Raw genomic sequence first — 20330 nt, forward strand, 5'->3', positions numbered from 1 at the left:
GAGATTTGTGATACAACAATAACAGTAAAAGCATACATTAAATTCTTATTTTCCACAGAGCAAAACAAATCATCCACCCGTAAAGTTGAGTAGCGGAAGGGCACAAACAAAAATACAATTCATAGATTTTTCTTCTTTTGAAACTAATTTCATTTGGTTTATTTGTATCTTAAAATGAAACATCTTTTGTTGGTTCGTTATCTACAAACAAAAATAACGAAAAACATTTGATGTAATGCTCTTTAAAACAAGTTCGCTATTTGCGACAAAACACTAATTGCCATGAGAATGTGTTGGTTTGTTAAATAAAATAATAGTCTAGCCTGAATAAAATTAAAGTGACATATTCACATTTCAGAGAAGCCTATATTAAACTGTTTTCACTATTAATGACAAATTTGAAAAAGCAGGAAATGCTTTTACAACCCACATAGCAAAATTTCTCTGGCCCAGCTCTGGCCCACACAATCAGGTTTTGCTTGGCCCACATGCCGCAGTGAATTACGGTACATGACTGGACCAAATCTGGTTTCCAGACAAGGGCCAAACACGGACCATATCTGGGCCAAGTCTCAGCCAAGTTAATAACTCATAACTGGGCCTGAACTGGGCCAGATAGGTTGGTGTGTCACGATTGCAATAAAATTGATAAACCCATGGAGTGATGCGCTTTAGGCACACTATGGGCACGCTTTTTCTCAAAGTGACCTGATTGGTAGAATTTTTTTTCTTTACTCAAAAATTATTTTAGTGTATTTTAAATGTGGGTCAAGACTGGCCAAACTCAAATGGCCCACTTATCACATTTTTAAATCTGGGCCAAATACTACGTTTTTCATCTGGCCCAAATCTTGTGTGCCGCCTTAAAGACGGTGCCACCTCTGCCAAACCCGGTACATGTTTGGCCCACATGCTGTATGCCAGTGCCGGATGAATGCCTGCTGTGCCAGCTTTATGCCAAATCTGGGCCAGAATTCTTTGCTACTAGGGAATGTATTCGCAGCACTGAACATGTTCCCAGATTACCTCGGAAGAACAAACTCAGTCGGAAGGCTGAGAGAACTCAGAAACTTGTTGTGAGACTGAAGATGTCTGCATATTTGTGCCCGTCTGTCAGATAAAAATGCTTAAAACATTAATATTTTAGAAAAGGTAGTTAAAGTTTGCATCACCAAGACCTTATCCACCCAAGACCCACCCATAAGTAAATATGCAGCCTATTTTTTGATTACCTGACCAGCGAATTGACAGCAGCACCCACTGAGACAAACATGATTAACCAGCCTGATCTCACGAGAAAACGTAAGTATTTTACGTTTTGGCAGTTTAGTGGCTAATTCGTACAAATTCGTACGGGTTCAGTCGTACGAAATGGTACGATTTTAAAAAGGAGGTGTGGCACCTAACCCCACCCCTAACCCAACCGTCATTGGGGGATGAGCAAATCGTACTAAATTGTACGAATTAGATCATACGAATCCATACGAATTAGCCACTAAATTAAAAAGTTACGAATTGCCGTGAGATTGTGTTGGATTAAACATGTTAGACTTTCTGCGATGGTGTCTTGAGGCGTCGCAGACAAACAGTAGTATCGGTTATCGTGAACTGTCCCACATTACAATAGAAGAATCAATTGAATCACTATGCCCATTTGTCGTTTACGAATTCCCATGACACTCCTACGTCAAGAAAATTGTTCTGAAATCGTGACAAATCCATGTGATCTGACTGGGGATAGATAGATGGATGGATGGATGGATGGATGGATGGATGGATGGATGGATGGATGGATGGATTGATGGTTGGATGGATGGATGGATGGATGGATGGATGGATGGATTGACTGACTGACGGACGGACGGACGGACGGACGGACGGACGGACAGACAGATATTGAGTTTTAACATAAAATCAGTTAAACAAAACAAAAGATGCAAAACCCAGTGAAACAAAACACGAGGCAAAATAAATACCAAAACATTTCCATGACAAAAAAATAAAAAATCTGAGTGTGACAGCAGGTAATAAAATCGGCAGCCAAGTTACCAGGACAAATCTATAACTTCAGCCATTTTTATCCCTATTGAACTCGCTCTATCCTAATCTGCTTGTCTCTGTCTCTCACATTCGTTCTCTCACTGTGTCTTCAAAGCCCTTTTGAACAGATGTGGAGAGGAACTCTAAATAATAAACTGCGAAACCATAATCATAAGCGCTGGCCTTCACGCAATCAAGAAAACAAAACATTTGCAGCACACAAGAAAAAGCTGCATCTTTCCAAAAGGAAAGCGCACATCAATACAGGCTCCTGTATCAACAGTCGGGCTGAATTGACTCGAATCTTTTAACACAGCAGAGGTCAAAGCACTTGTTATTTTCTTCTCATAGAAAATGACAACAGTTCAATTACCACTTCAGCACACTTACAGACACGAGAAAAGCACGTATTGATCACCGCAGAGGTCAGAAACCTCCACGACTTGCGAACCGCATTTCAGAACTCACGAACCCTTGCCGTTTTCCATTTTTCTCTCCACTTGTCTTCTTGCGACCCTGGATTTTCTATTTTTAAACAGGACTTCAAAGGCGTTTTCTGCTGGGAACTCTTTGCGATGCTCAACAATGTAAGAAACTGCGGCTGCCTACTTTTATTAGAATGATCTTTGCATTGATACCCACAAATATGATATTTTTTGAGGTTTTCTAATAGCTTGTATTTTCCACAATGATAAAATATAGGGGTAACTGTAACATTTGAATCTAATTTTAACTTTTAACCCAACAAACATTTCGAATGAGATATTTAGAAATAATATATAAATGTACTATAATATAATATAATATAATATAATATAATATAATATAATATAATATAATATAATATAATAACATAATTTAAAATAATATATAGCATAATATAACATAACAAAATAATATAATATAATATAACATAACAATATGGTTATCATTATGGTTCAGGATTGCTAGAGCTACGCATCGATGAATTTGCTCTTCAGGGTTTGAACTCTCAGTAATGAATAAATCACACTGAACTGAGCTAAACTGAACTGAACTAAACTTAAACACTAAAAACTGAACTACACTGTTCCAGTTACTATGACTATTTATGTGAAGCTGCTTTGACACAATCTACATTGTAAAAGCGCTATACAAATAAAGCTGAATTGAATTGAATTGAATTGAACAATATAATTTAAAATAATATATAATATAATGTAATATAATATAATATAATATAATATAATATAATATAATATAATATAATATAATATAATATAACATAACATAATATAATATAATATAATATAATATAATATAATATAATATGATAAATATAATATAATAACATAATTTAAAATAATATATAGCATAATATAACATAACAAAATAATATAATATAACATAAAAATATAATTTAAAATAATATATAATATATTATAATATAATATAATATAATATAACATAATATAATATAATATAATATAATATAATATAATATAATATAATATAATATAATATAATATGATAAATATAATATAATATAATATAATAACATAATTTTAAATAATATATAGCATAATATAACAACAAAATAATATAATATAACATAAAAATATAATTTAAAATAATATATAATATATTATAATATAATATAATATAATATAATATAATATAATATAATATGATAAATATAATATAATATAACATAACATAATATAATATAATATAATATGATAAATATAATATAATATAATATAATATAACATAATATAATATAATATAATATAATATAATATAATATAATATAATATAATATAATATAATATAATATAATATAATATAATATAATATAATATACCATAAAATAATATTACAACAACCTACAACTGTGAAAATCTAATAAAATACTAGGCATTCAATGTTTTGTCCTCAAACAGAAGTTGTTTTAGGACTCAAACTGACAAATGTCTTAAAGTGCAACATCTGAACAGTGTCTTTAGGTGTAGTAATTATAATATAAGCAAATAACTGACTTTAGTCCTGTAAATCATTATAAAATAACGCACACTTGAGGCATTTTTTCTAATTATTTAAAGCCTCTTCATCAAGCATTCCTTGCATAATATACAATGAAATAGCTCAGTAATATACTTGAAAACAAGAATACTTTCGTTATTTAAATATGCATTAAATGAAGTGACAGATCATTTGTTTTTAATACAGGATTTTATGATCTGAATCCTGAAAAATGTGTATTAAATTTTTTTCTGCATGTTCTAGTCTCTTTTTACATGAGCACATGGCTTGTGTTGATTGTGTCATGTGCTCTGCCATCTATTGTGTAGTCCCACCCTCCTTGCTAACCCATTATTAGTTTATTCAGTTCACCTGCTTGTTTGTTTGTTTGTTAATTGTTTCTCTTTATAGTCTCCTCTTGTCTGCTGTTCTGTGCCAGTTCGTCGTCTTTCCAGTATCTTGTCTTGTCATGTCCAGCCCTGCTCTTTCCTGCCAGCCTAGATTGTTTGTTTAGTCTTACTTTTATTAATGTTTTCCCCCTCTTGGTTGTTTTTTTGTTCTCCTTTAGTTTTAATTTAAAATGAATAAGTTTCCATTTTAGTTCTGCATTTGAGTCATCATCCTTTCTCCAACCTTAATCGAAACACACATGACTGCATCACATGAATAAAATGCATCATTGTTTTTGAAAGCCTCCATTTTCACAGTCCACACTGCAACATGAAAATGGCATTTATGTAATATATAATATAATATAATATAATATAATATAATATAATATAATATAATATAATATAATATAATATTATATAATATAAAATAATAGAACATAATATTATATAATGTAATGTAATATAATATAATATAATATAATATAATATAATATAATATTAAATAATATAATATAATATAATATAATATAATATAATATAATATAATACAATACAATATAACATAAAATAATATAATATAATATAATATAATATAATATAATATAATATAATATAATATAATATAATATAATATAATAAAAGCCTCCATTTTCACAGTCCACACTGCAACATGAAAATGGCATTTATGTAATATATAATATAATATAATATAATATAATATAATATAATATAATATAATATAATATAATATAATATAATATAAAATAATATAAAATAATAGAACATAATATTATATAATGTAATGTAATATAATATAATATAATATAATATAATATAATATAATATAATATAATACAATATAATATAACATAAAATAATATAATATAATGTAATATAACATAAAATAATATAATATAATATAACATAAAATAATATAATATAATATAACATAACATAATATGATATAATATAATATGATATAATATAACATAATATAACATAAAATAACATAATATAATATAATATAATATAATATAATATAATATAATATAATATAATATAATATAATATAATATAATATAATATAATATAATATAATATATGGGGCTGTTGAATGGTTGCTTCTAATAAACATTCTAAGGTGTGCAGTTATTCTCAGATAAATCCACAGTAAAGTAGTTCCAGGCAGGTTTATACTGTATCTGAGTTACATATCAATACACTGAAGGATTTAAATTATTTCACAACCTTCAACTGTGAAAATCTAATAAAAATACTAGGCATTCAATGATGTGTCCTCAAACAGAAGTTGTTTTAGGAAAAAAACTGATAAATGTCTTAAAGTGCAACATCTGAACAGTGTCTTTAGGTGTGATAATTATAATATAAGCAAATAGCTCACTGTGGTCCATTAAATCATTATCAAATAATGATTTTTCAAATTTTTCAAAGGCTCATCATCAAGCATTCCTTGCATAATATACGGTAAAATAACACAGTAATGTTTAAAAACTAGAATACTTTCATTATTTAAGAATGCATTAAATCAAGAGATTTCCCAGAGATGGGTTGCGGCTGGAAGGGCATCCGCTGCTTAAAAACTTGCTGGATAAGTTGGTGGTTCATTCCGCTGTGGTGACCCCGGATTAATAAAGGGACTAAGCTGACAAGAAAATGAATAAATGAATAAATCAAGGGACAGATCATTTGTTTTTGTTTTTTTTAAAGGAAATGCTGCTATTTTGGTAAAAAAAAAAAAAAAAAAAAAAGTATTTTCGCAGAAACATCGAACAGTTTAAGTTTAATGGCTTCAAGAACAGCTCTGATATTATTGTGCTGCAGTCCTAATTGCAAATATATCCCATGCAACTTTAGGGTCACATTTTTAAATATCTCTTTAAATAGGTTGCAGCTGTGCTGAGACATAAAGTTATATATTTATTATATAAATATTGAGACATCGACACAATTGTAACATTTGTGGCTCTATACACCAACACAATCAATTTGAAATGCAATTACAAACAGTAGGAATTACAACAGTTTGCGTATGTGTCTCCCTCTTGTTCAGGATCCAAAAGTAAGTGGACAATTGGCTTCTAAGCTGTTCCATGGCCAGGTGTGTGTTATTCCCTCATTATCCCAATTATAATGAGCAGATAAAAGGTCCAGAGTTCATTTCGAGTGTGCTATTTGCATTTGGAATCTGTTACTGTCAGCTCTCAAGATGAGATCCAAAGAGCTGTCACTATAAGTCAAACAAGCCAACATTAGGCTGAAAAAAACAAAACAAAGTGAAGCATGGTGGTGGTAGTGTCATGGCGTGGGTATGTATGGCTGCCAATGAAACTGGTTCTTCTGTTTTTATTAATGATGTGACTGCTGAAAAAAGCAGCAGGATAAATTCTGATTCATGTTAAGTCAAATGCTTCAGAACTCATTGGACGGCGCTTTATAAGTATTATTCTGTCCCCTTACTTTTGGTCCTTTAACAAGAGGGAGGCACATACAGTATGCAAACTGTTGTAATTCTTACACCGTTAACCTGATCTGGATGTAAATACCCTCAAATTAAAGCTGACAGTCTGCAGTTAAAGCACACATGTTAATTTAATTTTAAACCCATTGTGTTGGTGTATATAGTCAAAAATGTTAGAATTCTGTCAATGTCCCAATATTTATGGACCTAACTGTATGTCATTATATAGATTAGCATAGATTTACTCTGAAGATTTTTGGCATAAAAGCCAAACTTATCCCCTTGATCCAAACAACATGTATGCAGGTTAAGACCAGGGTCACATATTCAACTATATATTTTAAATAGGTTTTTAAATAGATTGCCGCTGAGACATGACAAATAGTATAGCTTTATTGTATAATCGTTCAATAGGGGTGTAACGATACACTCAGCTCACGATACGATGTGTACCACGTTATAATGTTCACGATTCGATATGTATCACGATATTTGGAATAAAAATTTAAAATTTAACTGAAATGCAAATTTTACCAAGTAAACTATTTTTTATGTATTTCTTTTGTTTCAACTTGTTAAACTGAACCTTCTTTTAGAAAATATATTAAACAGGCCTGTCTCTGGAAAATAAAACAATTTAAAAACTTCTTAAAAAATATTATTGAAATGACAGAGACAAAATTAAGGAACAATTTAAGTAAAGGTGCAAAAAAATAAGCTTTTTTTCTCTTCAATTGAATTTAACAGTAAGAGCTTAAGGCTTTGCTTGGTCACTTGCGTTTTTGTGTGTGCAAAAAAAAATCCACATTTCCAGGTAATCAGCAGTTCTATAAGATAATCATGAACTTATGTGCATCTGTCTGAGAGGTTTTTATGGATGGCTGTCTTCATGTTGGGCATGATGAGTGACAGGGTGGCCGTCTTTTCATTACACAGGACAGTCGTGGCTCTTTTCAGCAGTTTAGGCAGGTTTACTATTTCTTCGGCGTCGCTGATGTCGGCGCTATCAAGTGTATCATGTTGACGTGCATTTTTGTGTACCTCTGTACTCAAAAGGGTTAATGCTCGTCGTAATCATAACTCTAAAATGCGATATGATTGTTTAAATAATGTGTACGTTTTCGGTTTCATTTCCACTGCTAAGTGCTGTTCACACACGCGGCTCCTGAACGATCACTCTGTTCCACAAACTGAATGTTGTTTACTACTTTATTAGTCACAACCTGCAGGTTCTGTTCACTGAAACAGACGCGTTTTAGCATTTAAACCTTTGTTCTGACTATCCATAAATATATTTCATATTTAATTAATTTCATTTAGAGATATCTCTAATTATATTTTGACTAGTCGAATTATAATTATGACTAGTCAAAATATAATTAGAGATATCTCTAAATATATTTATGGATAGTCAGATCAAAGGTTTAAATGCTAAAACGGCTTGCCATACGCGCGCGTCTATCATAGTCCGCCCTCTGTAGTAACAGCTCACGTCATGTGTGATTTTGCGGCCGCCAATACATCATTATATGAAGACAGAATGATATTTTAGGGTGAATTGTACCTTATAAATACAGTATGTGACTCTTTCAACACCATTAGGAGGTATCCATGTCGCTGTGCAAAGTATGTAAATCACTGTGAAGACTTTAAAACTTAGGATGTTTGACCCAGTATGCGTGTCAAAAAGCGGACGAGTCTAAAGCAATGACTGTACAACCGAAATGTTGCCAGACGTCTGATTTTGAGAGGATGGGCCATCCTCTATTTCAACTCCACTCATCTTGGTCTGCTAACATTACTGCTGCTGCAATCTTAACTCACGTGCGACAGCAGGTGGAACGTAGCTCACGTGCAAACAGCTCAACTAATAAGAGAAAACGGACGTCATATCGTAATCAAATCGTCATAACGCCACGATGCATATCGAGATATTTTTGCATCGCAATAAATCGTACAACGATAAATCGTTACATCCCTATTGTTCAATGTTTGTCAACCAATTAGAATCAAGCATTCAACAGCTATATAGTATTGGGTCATTAAATCTGGGGCTGTTCATGTCACATCTTATGTATGCTGAAATGTATTTTTTCAAATGGAGATGCTTGGCATGTCCACACAAATAAGGAGTTAGATGCACATGCGGCACAACATGCATGCTTTTTCCAGGCAAGTCTACAGCTCAGAGAATTTTAAGTATCCCAAATTTTCAGAATGCCTCAAGTGCGCCACATGTCATGTGACAAGAACCCACCAATCAGCTTTATACAATCTTTGGATCTTACACTTTTAAGTAATAATGGTTGACTAATTACCTCCAAGAAACTGAAAGTTCACAAACACTTTTTAAATTTGACTCTATAAATAAATCTTGTATCAGAGCTAAAGCAAGGGTTTGTCAGTGGCAGATCTTCCAAGAGGGCAGCTAATTGTTCCGTAGAAAAATAACAGCATCATAGAAGCGCAAAAATACAGTTAGTGGTGACGTATTTAGACTCTAATTGTGAACATCCCCTTAAACACTATAGTGACCCAGAATGTCCCATTTTAACCCATTTTAAATGAACTGAAAAATTAAAGGTGTCTGAATGTTTGACTGTAGTTTATGACCGTGTTCCAGTTGGCTAAAGACCCAAATATGTAATATTGATTGCCAAAACATTCATGCATATAAGAGCTAATAGCATGTTTATGAGGGAGCATATTTAGCTCACCTCAGCACATCTGAATAGGCACACTTTAACAGTTTTTTTTTTTATTTATTTAATTTTTTACTAACCTTCTCCTGGTACTGTCTGCGTGATGAGTCCAGTGACTGAATGAGGGCGGTGGCGTGGCCTACAAACATGGCATAGCAGGTTGCGCCCACGATCATGCTGAGGATGGTCAACCACACATCCGTCATGCCCACAGGAGGGTACATGCCATACCCGATACACAGCATGTGACTCATGGCCTTAAACAGGGCATAAGAGTACTGCTGACCCCATGTGTCGTTCTGGGAGGAGAGAGACAAAAGAACCCAAATTAAAGCATATAAGTTTGAGCGTAAAAGATGGTTATTGTGATAAAGGGCAAAAGAAAGACGAGAGACAAAACGTATTGCTCATATAGTAAGAAAACCTATTTGTAACCATTGACCCCAAAACCACTCATAAGTATCAGTTTTCTGAAATTGAGATGTATACATCAACCGAAACCTCAAGAAGTAAGCTTTCCACTGATGTTTGTTTAAATAGGATATTATTTATTTGAGATACGACCTGGAAATCTGAGGATTCAAATGAATCAACATACCTGTACCTGTATCACCTATAAAGTTTTCTAAATTAAGTTCTAATCAAACAGAGTTTTTATATACAGTTGAAGTCAGAATTATTAGCCCCCCTTTCAATTTTTTTCTTTTTTTTTTAATATTTCCCAAAATATGTTTAACAGAGCTAGGAAATTTTCACAGTATGTCTGATAGTATTTTTTCTTCTGGTGAAATTCTTATTTGTTTTATTTCGGCTAGAATAAAAGCAGTTTTTAATTTTTTAAACACCATTTTAAGAACAATATTATTAGCTCCTTTAAGCTATTTTTTTTCGACAGTCTACTGAACAAACCATCGTTATACAATAACTTGCCTAATTAACCTGACCTGCCTAGTTAACCTAATTAACCTAGTTAAGCCTTTAAATGTCACTTTAAGCTGTATAGAAGTGTCTTGAAAAATATTTAGTAAAATATTATTTACTGTCATCATGGCAAAGATAAAATAAATAAATAAATAAATAAGATAAATCAGTTATTAGAAATGAGTTATTAAAACTATTATGTTTAGAAATGTGTTGAAAAAAAAATCTCCTCTCCATTAAACAGAAATTGGGGGAAAAATAAACAGGGGGGCTTATAATTCTGACTTCAACTGTGTGTATTTATATGTAAACTAAAAAAATTATATACAGTTGAAGTCAGAATTATTAGCCCCCCTCAATTATTAGCGCCCCTGTTTATTTTTTCCCCCGATTTCTGTTTAATGTAGGGAAGATTGTTTCAGCACATTTCTAAGCAAAATAGTTTTAAAAACTTATTTTTAATAAATGATTTATTTTATCTTTGCCATGATGACACTTCTATACAGCTTAAAGTGACATTTAAAGGCTTAACTATAGGTTAATTAGGTCAACTAGGCAGGTTAGGGTAATTAGGCAAGTTATTGTATAACGATGGTTTGTTCTGTAGACTATCAGGTAAAAATGTCAACCCAAGCTCATTCTGGAAACGTAGCCCCGCAGATGTTTCTGGAGGCCGCGATTTACATGGCCGGAGGTACGTAAAGGCCGTGTTTAGTTTTTTTCGAGCGAACGCTGCGGGGCGGTGTGGCGCCGCTCCGCCCCTCCTCTTGCTTTTTTTTTTTTTTCTGGACGGCTTTTGCGAACCGTCGCTCGGGTTTAGGGAAGGAGGAGGAGGAGTAGGAAGAGAAGGAAGGCCGAGTCGGCCGATCCGGCGGCTTTTCGCGCTCGAACGGCGCACGCTCCCGAGAGGCGCCCGAGACGCGAAAAAGAGCGCACACCGGCCTCTCGCGGATCCGCGAAAACAAAAAACGTTTGAATACGTACCTCCCGGGTCGTAAATCGCGGTCCGCAGAAACGTCCGCGGGGCTACGTTTCCACAATGAGCCCGGGTTGAAAAATGTAGCTTTAAGGGGCTAATAATTTTGCCCCAGAAATGTTTTTTTTTAATTAATAACTGCTTTTATTCTAGCCGAAATAAAACAAATAAGACTTTATCCAGAAGAAAAAATATTATCAGACATACTGTGAAAATTCCATTGCTCTGTTAAAAATCATTTTGGAAATATAAAAAAAAAAAAAAAGCAAAACAAAAGAGGGCTAAAAATTCTGACTTCAACTATCTATATATATATATATATATATAGTTTTTTAATTAATAATAAAATTATTATTCTAAATGAATAACAGAAATCAATCCTAAATAACTGGAAAACAATATACAATGTAAGGACACGACTGGAGCGATAAAAGATTATTTAGGAAATCTTTTGCAAATTTGCATGAACATTCAATTGTTCAGAATAAATAATATATATTACAAAAAGGTGTTATATAAAATTATCTGTTGTCTTACTTAAAACATGGTGGAGAATTAGGTTTATTAAATTTTACCTCCCTGACTCATCATCCCTCCTTTCTGCTTCATATGAAAAAATCTATCAAGAGCCATGATGTCAAAATAGGATCATCATCATTATTTAAGCTTTAGGTTAACACCTCTAGGCTGCTATAGCGGTTTCACAACGCATGAGCGGCATGTACTTTTTCAGCGTGCATATCAACAACCGGGACTTACAGCAGGAGAAGAGCATTGCAGGAGCGGTGCATGGGGTGCGCGAATATGATTTCGGCATGCAGGTGTCAGTTTGCTTTTTCATTAAACTACAGTGCTTTCATCACTGTTGGCTCGGTTGCACATAGAGAATAACGTCTTTATTCTAGGATTACCAATAGTAATTAATACACTTGCTTAAAAAAGTAAATCGTATCTCATAGCATTTTCTGGGGCACTGGAGATTTTTACTGGAGTACGTGCCCAGTAAATGGGGTCTAGCAACGCCCCTGAGTGGAACCCTAATGGGGCATATATCTTCAACCATATTCTATTGTAAGGTTGTACTTTTTTGAGACCTTCAATTCAATTCATGTTCGTTTCTATAGTGCTTTAAAAATGTAGAGTGTGTCAAAGCCGCTTAAGATAGAAGTTTTCCTAAAATACCATAAAATATATTTTAAAATGTTTTGATTTATAAAAGTTTAAACATATATATTGCAAATTTCAAAAATATATTTTACTGAGCCTCACAGTCCCAAAATACATTTAGTATGTATATTTCAGGCCAGTAGCCAGCAGGGGTTCGGGACCCACTCCCTTCTGACAAAGTTCAGAATTGGGCCCCTATATAAGCTCATTTCTCCCATCTTTGACAGTATGTCATCAGTGAAAACAACCAATAGAAGAAGGTTTTTATTATTTAAATGGACAAATTCTGACCAAGTTAATGAGTTGGCCAGTTTGTTATTTGCCTATAGGTTACAGTTTTGAATTTAAAACATGTTATAACAGATTCCCAACTTTTGTTGTTGTTGTTTGTTTATTTTATAATGGATAATAATAAATTAGCATTTAAAAAAATACTTTTTCTCATATTTCGAAAATACTAATCTCATTACATTATATATAAAACTGCAATGACTTACAGTTTAAATGCACATTTGTAAATACACATAAATGTTTGTAAACAAAAAATAGTATGATAAGCACTTTGACAAAAATGTAGGAAGTATTTTTGTTGCATCAAAAAGTGCAGTAATTAAACCATCTGACAAGCCAATCCAGCACAAAATAGTGCTTAAAATGTCACTAAAATACAGTATTTAAACCTCAAAGTTTAAAGGGAACATCTGCAAAAAGGTCTACTTTTTGGGGAAAAAGAACCAGCCCTTTAATAGGCTGCCTACTGGCCTGTATTTAAAATATATATTTAAGCCATAAAAAAACAAAACAGGTGTAGACCAATAGTAGGGAGAGAAGACGAAATAGTGTGGAGAATGACAGAAAGTGAGAGAAGGAGTGTGTGAGTGTTAGACTGGAAAAAGTGACAGTGTTTCTATATTTCTGACAGTTGTAAAATAGAGAGAGAAATATCACATCCTTTAGCAGAAGGGTCATTGCGGACACTGCAGGCGATTTTGTGATATCAGAAGATGGAGGAAAGCAGAAGGTACTGTTTTACAAATGCAAATGAGGTGTAGTCACAGACTGTATTCATCTTTTGGTAAAATGAGTCGCTAAGGTTTGGCACTTTTGGGTCAAATACTTATCATGCAGGTCCAGGAAATGATGCAGATGGCCTTATTTCAGTCCAAAATATTACCTTTAAAAAAGTTGTCAGTTTAATATGGATGTTTTTGCCTCAGATAAATATGATTTGATATATTTCAAATGCAACATTCTTTAATTCATATTTTACAATGTGGAAAACTGTAAAAGAAAGTTTGCTCTCTCTATCTTTTATAATAGCAGCCTAAATAGCTCCTGTCGCTTTAAGACTACATGCACTAATAAAGGCTGCAGAACTTTCACTATACTGTAATTATCTGTGTTCATGCAAAACAACAAGCTACAAATTATTGTGAGGGATAAGTGGAGTTTTTTTTATTTATTTTTTGCTTCCCCCTTGGTCACAACGATGGCCAAGTAAAAATTACAATTACAGCATTTTTTTTCCTAAGAGTGAGAAACAAACCTTCCATCCAAGCTTTTTTTTTTTTTTTTTTAAGTGTTTTTTTTTTGTATAAAGAGCTGCTCTATTTCATTTTAATGTTTTTATTTTTTAGAATAACCTTTTTTTCTCCGTAAGAAAAAATATTATCAGACATACTGTGAAAATTTCCTTCATCTGCTAAACATCATTTGCGAAATTTTACAAAAGAAAAAAATCTAAGGGGGGCTAATAATTCTGACTTCATCTATATATATATATATATATATATATATATATATATATATATATATATATATATATATATATATATATATATATATATATATATATTAAAAAATTTTAAAAAATATTTTAAAAATTAACTAATTAATCGTACCTTTTTAAAAAAATTTATAGCGATTAATCGCATTTAAAATACTGAAACTTGGAATTTTGTCTATTCAAATGTAAAATTAATGTAAACGCAAGACAAAAACTATTTAAATTCAAAATATAATTGTTATTAGAATTTTTGTTTAACTTGTAACACAGATTTCTTCATGTAAACAACATACCCACAATAAACCATCAAGATCCTGGCTTGACAGCCATATTTATTACAGAAATTAAAACACAGGCATGTTAATGACATTTAAATTTCAAAACAATCAATGACAATAAAAAAACATTGATTTCCATGTTGGATTCTTAGTGGACTGCAAAAAAATGCCAAAATAGAGGAATTGCAGATATGGAAAATGAAAAATTATAATAATAAACTATTAAATACAAACAGTTGCACTCATTGTAAAGTTTTTGAGAACATTAATTATAAGAACGGGAACATTAATTATAAAGTAGAAACAATTTTGCCTAATCCTCCTTTACATTCATCCAGTTGCTAAGACTAGGAGTATCCCGCAAATGCACAGAGACTCCCGGATGCCCGCAAATGAATGATAATCTCTCGCAAACCGGTCGTTAAATACATTGCACACCCCTCTCCATCGCATCCCTCCTAGACTTCAGGTATGTCGCAAGCAACTCACTCCCACCGTCCTTCAGGTACGTCTCGCGCACACACGCCCCTACTCAGATACGTCTCTCACTCCACCCCTGAGACCCCTTAACGGTCCTGACACAGACACACACACACACACACACAACGCGCTGGAGTGACTCCCTTCAGATTCAACACGCATGATCGCGTTCATCAAATTTGCTTAAACTAAGCGTCCTAAAGTATTACTGTATTTCACAAGGATTCTGACACAACAACGCAAAGCATACGCTTTCGTTGTGTTTAATGAGGAAACACGCTGTCTTTGACAGCTCGCGACTTCACCAGACGTTCTGAGTACATTTACATAAAACACCAATACTCCGATTTTAATATGATTAAGATTATACTCTTATTAAAATTCTACCGTGTAGCCTAAGCAGTGATTTTATTACCTTAAAGGAACACCCAGTCACAAAATGCGGAGGATTTTCTTTCTGTTCGCCATGCGGTATCAACTTACAACAGAAAGTTAAAAATGAAACACCCGAAATTGCATGAAACTCTGGATAACCTGTGATGCAACTAAATGTTTTATACTGAAACTTTCCTTCAAAAAGTGCTTCCCTGGTCTTATCCACATTTCTTGCATGTTAAACAAACGTCCACCAAAACAGGAAGTAAAAAAAAAACCTGCAACTGCGTTAATTGCGTTAATTTTTTTTTAACGCGTTAATTATTTAAAACTAATCGCATGCGTTAACGCACTAATTTTGACAGCGCTAATATATATATATATATATATATATATATATACACACACACACACACACACACACACACACACACACACACACATATATACATATCACGAGTATTAGCTGGAGTAAACGTAGAAGCCACTCTAGCTATATGTGCACTCTTCCTGCCATTCACCCAGACTACACATCCCATTATTATTTGCAAACATTCAGACTCTGATTACCTCTCACAGGTGATATTTATCTGGACACTGACACACACAGCTGCAGATCAATAACACTATATAAGCAGCACATTCTTACTTAACAATTGCTCCATCATGTGTCTCCACAGAGTGCAGATTTTTCTGTTCTTGTTTTTAGACTGTCTTCTGGATTAATGTTTGTTTCCCACCTGCCTTGACCTTTGCCTGCTCTATTGGATTATGCTTTGGATTACCTCTGTTGTTGCTGTTTACTCCTGTTGACCCTTGCCTACATGAACATCCTTATCCTCAGTAAAGCTGCATTTGGAACTCCATCTCCATTGTTGCATTAATCATGATAAAATGATTGTTATAATTGTTTGTTGTGTTGTTATAACTGATCTGTGCACTTTATTATTTTGTCAAAATAAATTTGCCCACAGAATTTTTTTAATCAAATTTTATAACCTTCCCTCCCCCTAGAAACAACATTTCTTCATGTCTGGGGCACATGGAATGTCTTTCAGGAGGGGCTATCAAATTGTCTTGTTTCTGTTCTGCCTTTATTTATTCCTCAATCTTCTTTCATTTTGTTAGCAACACCCATATGCCAACAATCCAATTGGTTCCCAAAGGACAAAATCATGCACCACCGTTCATTTTTTATTTTAATTTTTTTATTTTAGGACCGTTTCAAGTGGATGTACGTCATGATCGCAGAAAAAATAGACGATCTCCACTTTCATTTCATGGTAATTTTAAAACTTGGTATTAATCAAATAATTCAGTAATTCTGTCAATATTTACTCATCTTCTGCTTGTCCCAAACCTTGAGTTTTGAAACTAAAAAAAGAAGATATTTTGAATAATGTTGGAAAAAAAAACAGTAATTGACTTACTTTGTATTTTTGTTTTTACTATGGTACAGAACAGAACTACTTGAATTTTCTTGCCTAGAGTTGTTGTGCTGTTTCTAGTCGAAATATCTAAAAATCCTTAAATCAAGAAGCATTTTCTAGACAAGAAGAAAATATTGTGCTGTTTTTGGAAATAATAAGTCAAAATTAGGTTAAGTTTTTCATGAAAAGGGGGAAATAATCTTCCAATAGGGTAAACAAAATAAACTTGATTTTGGTTTATACTAAGATTATTTCTCTTCTTCCCCACTAGAGAATTATTTAGCTATAAATAAGGAAAAAAAATCACCAAATTTTTATTTATTTCTGAAAACAAAACTATACTTTTTCTTGTCTAGAATTTTTGGAAGGATTTTAGTGAGTTTTTCGAGAATTAGATTATAAACAAGATCAAATCTCTAAATCAGAAAAGCATTTTTTTGCAGTGTGTGAGTAAATGATGAGGACATTTTCATGTTGAGGTGAAATGTCCATTTAATACATCACGACAAGCTCTGCCAATGAAAAACAAAAGTAAAAACACATGGACTGGCTTGTAAAAACTTACCACCATTTTGTTTTTGGCCACCCAGCAGTCTGAAGGGAAATCCTGCAACATGGGCACCAGGAACTGCAAACACCCGTCCCAGTGGCACAGCAACAACATCATCCCAATGAGATTTACAATGCGCACCATGGCACTAGCCAGGTCATAGGTCATGTGAAAAATCTAGAGGAAAAAAAAAAGAAGAAAAAGAGGTCAGAGATGCACCAACCATGACAGCAGAACTAGAATATGCCGCATTGGGTCACAATTAAGATTTAATCCTCACTCAGTTCTAGGCCACATTGTCCTTAAGCTGGTTTTTAGCAGTGAAACGTTTGGCATGTATTACATAAGGTACTGTATCTCTTCTGCTAATGTCACTAATAGTTCCTAAGAGATCAGTGGGAGGCCGAAAGAGAGGCTGATGTTTCCCACAATCCATAATAGCAACGATTCGCCAACTCCCCCATTGGACAAAAAGACGACATTCCCAAATAGGCGTAATTAAAGCGTGTAATCCAATAGATTTCCGTTAGCATGCCAGGTTGAGGGCCGATTGGCTTGAGTGATCGAAGCAATTAAAGGGTCATGGTGCACGCTTTTAACTTTGTCGTGGACAAACAATGGTTAGGTTGCTGCCTGCAATTGTGGATAATTGGCGCTTGGTTTTGGAATTGGAAGTAGCAATTCTTTAGTAGAGCTGAAATTAAATCTATGCGACGGAGAAACATCGCTGAATTTCCAGTGTGAAGTTAGTTGGGATTTCTGTCTGTTCTTGCTGAGTGTGATTTGCAACTGGATGAAAACCCTTGTTGGCCCTAAAACAATATTAGATTTGCTGATCTGTTTCAAGGGCTGTTATCTCTTACCAATCATTTAACTGCAGGGTGCCAATTATGCATTGACTAACAACGGTGTCTGCATTTTTAGTAGTTTGTGTAATACATATGCGTGCCTCATTGACTCTAAATATATTTAATTAAATTTCGTCTCATTTATTACTCAGATGTATTGAAGTTTTCGGTGTTTTTAGGGATAATGATTCGATTTTGTGTTACACTAATCTGTGATGGACTATTTCAAAAGACATACGTTGCCCAAATTAGATCTTCATGTCAAAACGACATCAAAAACACTTGTCTAACACATGTCAAAACCTGTCCATTTGACATCCACATGTTGATGCACTTTTGACCACCAAAACAACAACACTAAAAGTATTATGCTGTCATGAACACTCTCAGGGTTTAATATGGTTATAAATATGTATAGTGTTATATATGGCAGTGTTGGGCAAGCTACTTGAAAAATGTAGTGAGCTAAGCTAGCTACTCTAATTAAAATTCAGCTTAACTACCCTAAAAGCCACCTTCTGGGAAATGTAGCAAACTAAGCTAAAAGCTACTTGGCAAAAGTAGCTTATCTACATCAAAGCTATTTTTGCAGTTTTTCATTTTTAACTCGAAGCAACTTAAATCTAAGTCAATCATATCTTAGTGATCAATAAAACTGTCAATGAAACATATGAGATAATTGTTCAGTTCAAATATTTACTGCAAATAATACGCTGTACTAAACAGAAACAAACTAAAGTGTATATTAATCCAATAAAACCAGGCACATTTAAAATGCACTAGTAACCTATGGTAAAGGGAAGTATTTAGGAATAAGCATTGAGTATATAATATTACAACTCTTCTTTATTAATGAATTACTTAAAGAGTATTATTAGTAACTATCAAGACTATCAAGAACAGTAATTACCATAGTATACTTTAGCCTTTACTACTCCTCCCTCAGTCATCTTTCCATCAAGCAAGTTTCTTGTATTAGCTTACTTGATTGGCGACGTCACCAATCAGGGGTGCGTTTCCCAAACAACGATGTAAATTGTGGCTGAACTATCATAGTATGATGCATTATTTGGGAAAAGAATGATGTAGTGTTGATTGTTCCCCAAAATTTGTAGTTTCTCTGTTGCAGATCCATCGTTTGAACCATGCTAGTTATAACATAAAACATCCATAATGATGCCCTAAATGGGGTGGTAACAACTATTTTAGAGAGGAAACACATATTTTGTTTGTGCAAATTATATTGTTTTACACAAACACGCATTAAAAAAAATCCAATATTATTTTTGGTAAAAACATGCAATTATTCTCCATATTAATTTGAAATATATGTAAATGGCACATTTAGGGCCTATTATTCCTTTAGAAATATTACTGAGAATATTACATATTTTATTCTAATACATAAAATCACTTACTAAAGCTAACACATATTCTAATATCATATATAAATCGTATAAATAAACAAATAATTAAATAAATAATTAGGTTATTAATTAATAAATGAAAGTTAATATTTATTATTTATTAGGAATTGAAAAACATTTCCTAATCAATATTTCCTAATAATATTTATTAGGAAATGAAAATTGTTTGAAAAACTTAAACAATTATATTAATAACAACATTAATGATTATTATTATTATTAGTAGTATTTTTATTAAGTAGAATATTGTTTATTTAATTTTTAGTTTTTGAAAAGTCTACTTTTACAATTTGACAGATGTAAACAGTAATGCAATAACGTATGCTATGTGTTTTGTTCTCACAAGCTTTGGAGACATAAAGTAAATTCTGCTTTTAAATAATAGGCCACCTATAGCTTTCGTCATGAGCCACGGCTGTGTTCCAAATGACATCAATGTTTTGAAAGTGCAACTGTAAAAATACTTTGAAAGCAAATT

The 20330-nt window shown here is 32.8% G+C and overlaps 2 protein-coding genes across 3 annotated transcripts in view; both read right to left on the reverse strand.

The window, feature by feature from the left end:
• The window catches only part of parp6b (poly (ADP-ribose) polymerase family, member 6b), a 549184-nt gene that overhangs the window by 150495 nt on the left and 378359 nt on the right, over nucleotides 1-20330 (reverse strand). The window lies entirely within an intron of this gene.
• The window catches only part of hcn4l (hyperpolarization activated cyclic nucleotide-gated potassium channel 4l), a 104924-nt gene that overhangs the window by 33721 nt on the left and 50873 nt on the right, over nucleotides 1-20330 (reverse strand). For both annotated transcript variants that reach the window (XR_015526573.1, XM_087312426.1), the window contains exons 3-4: nucleotides 17593-17754; nucleotides 9695-9913 (exon numbers count right to left, since the gene is read on the reverse strand). Coding sequence is in view for 1 of the 2 variants with exons in the window: in XM_087312426.1 (XP_087168552.1) it covers nucleotides 9695-9913; nucleotides 17593-17754 (381 nt within the window). In the remaining variant the exon portion in view is untranslated. The remainder of the gene's footprint in view (nucleotides 1-9694; nucleotides 9914-17592; nucleotides 17755-20330) is intronic.

The sequence above is a fragment of the Danio rerio genome, chromosome 25 (assembly GCF_052040795.2).
Source record: "Danio rerio strain M-AB ecotype USA chromosome 25, GRCz13ab, whole genome shotgun sequence".
In the NCBI taxonomy this organism is placed as follows: Eukaryota; Metazoa; Chordata; class Actinopteri; order Cypriniformes; family Danionidae; genus Danio; species Danio rerio.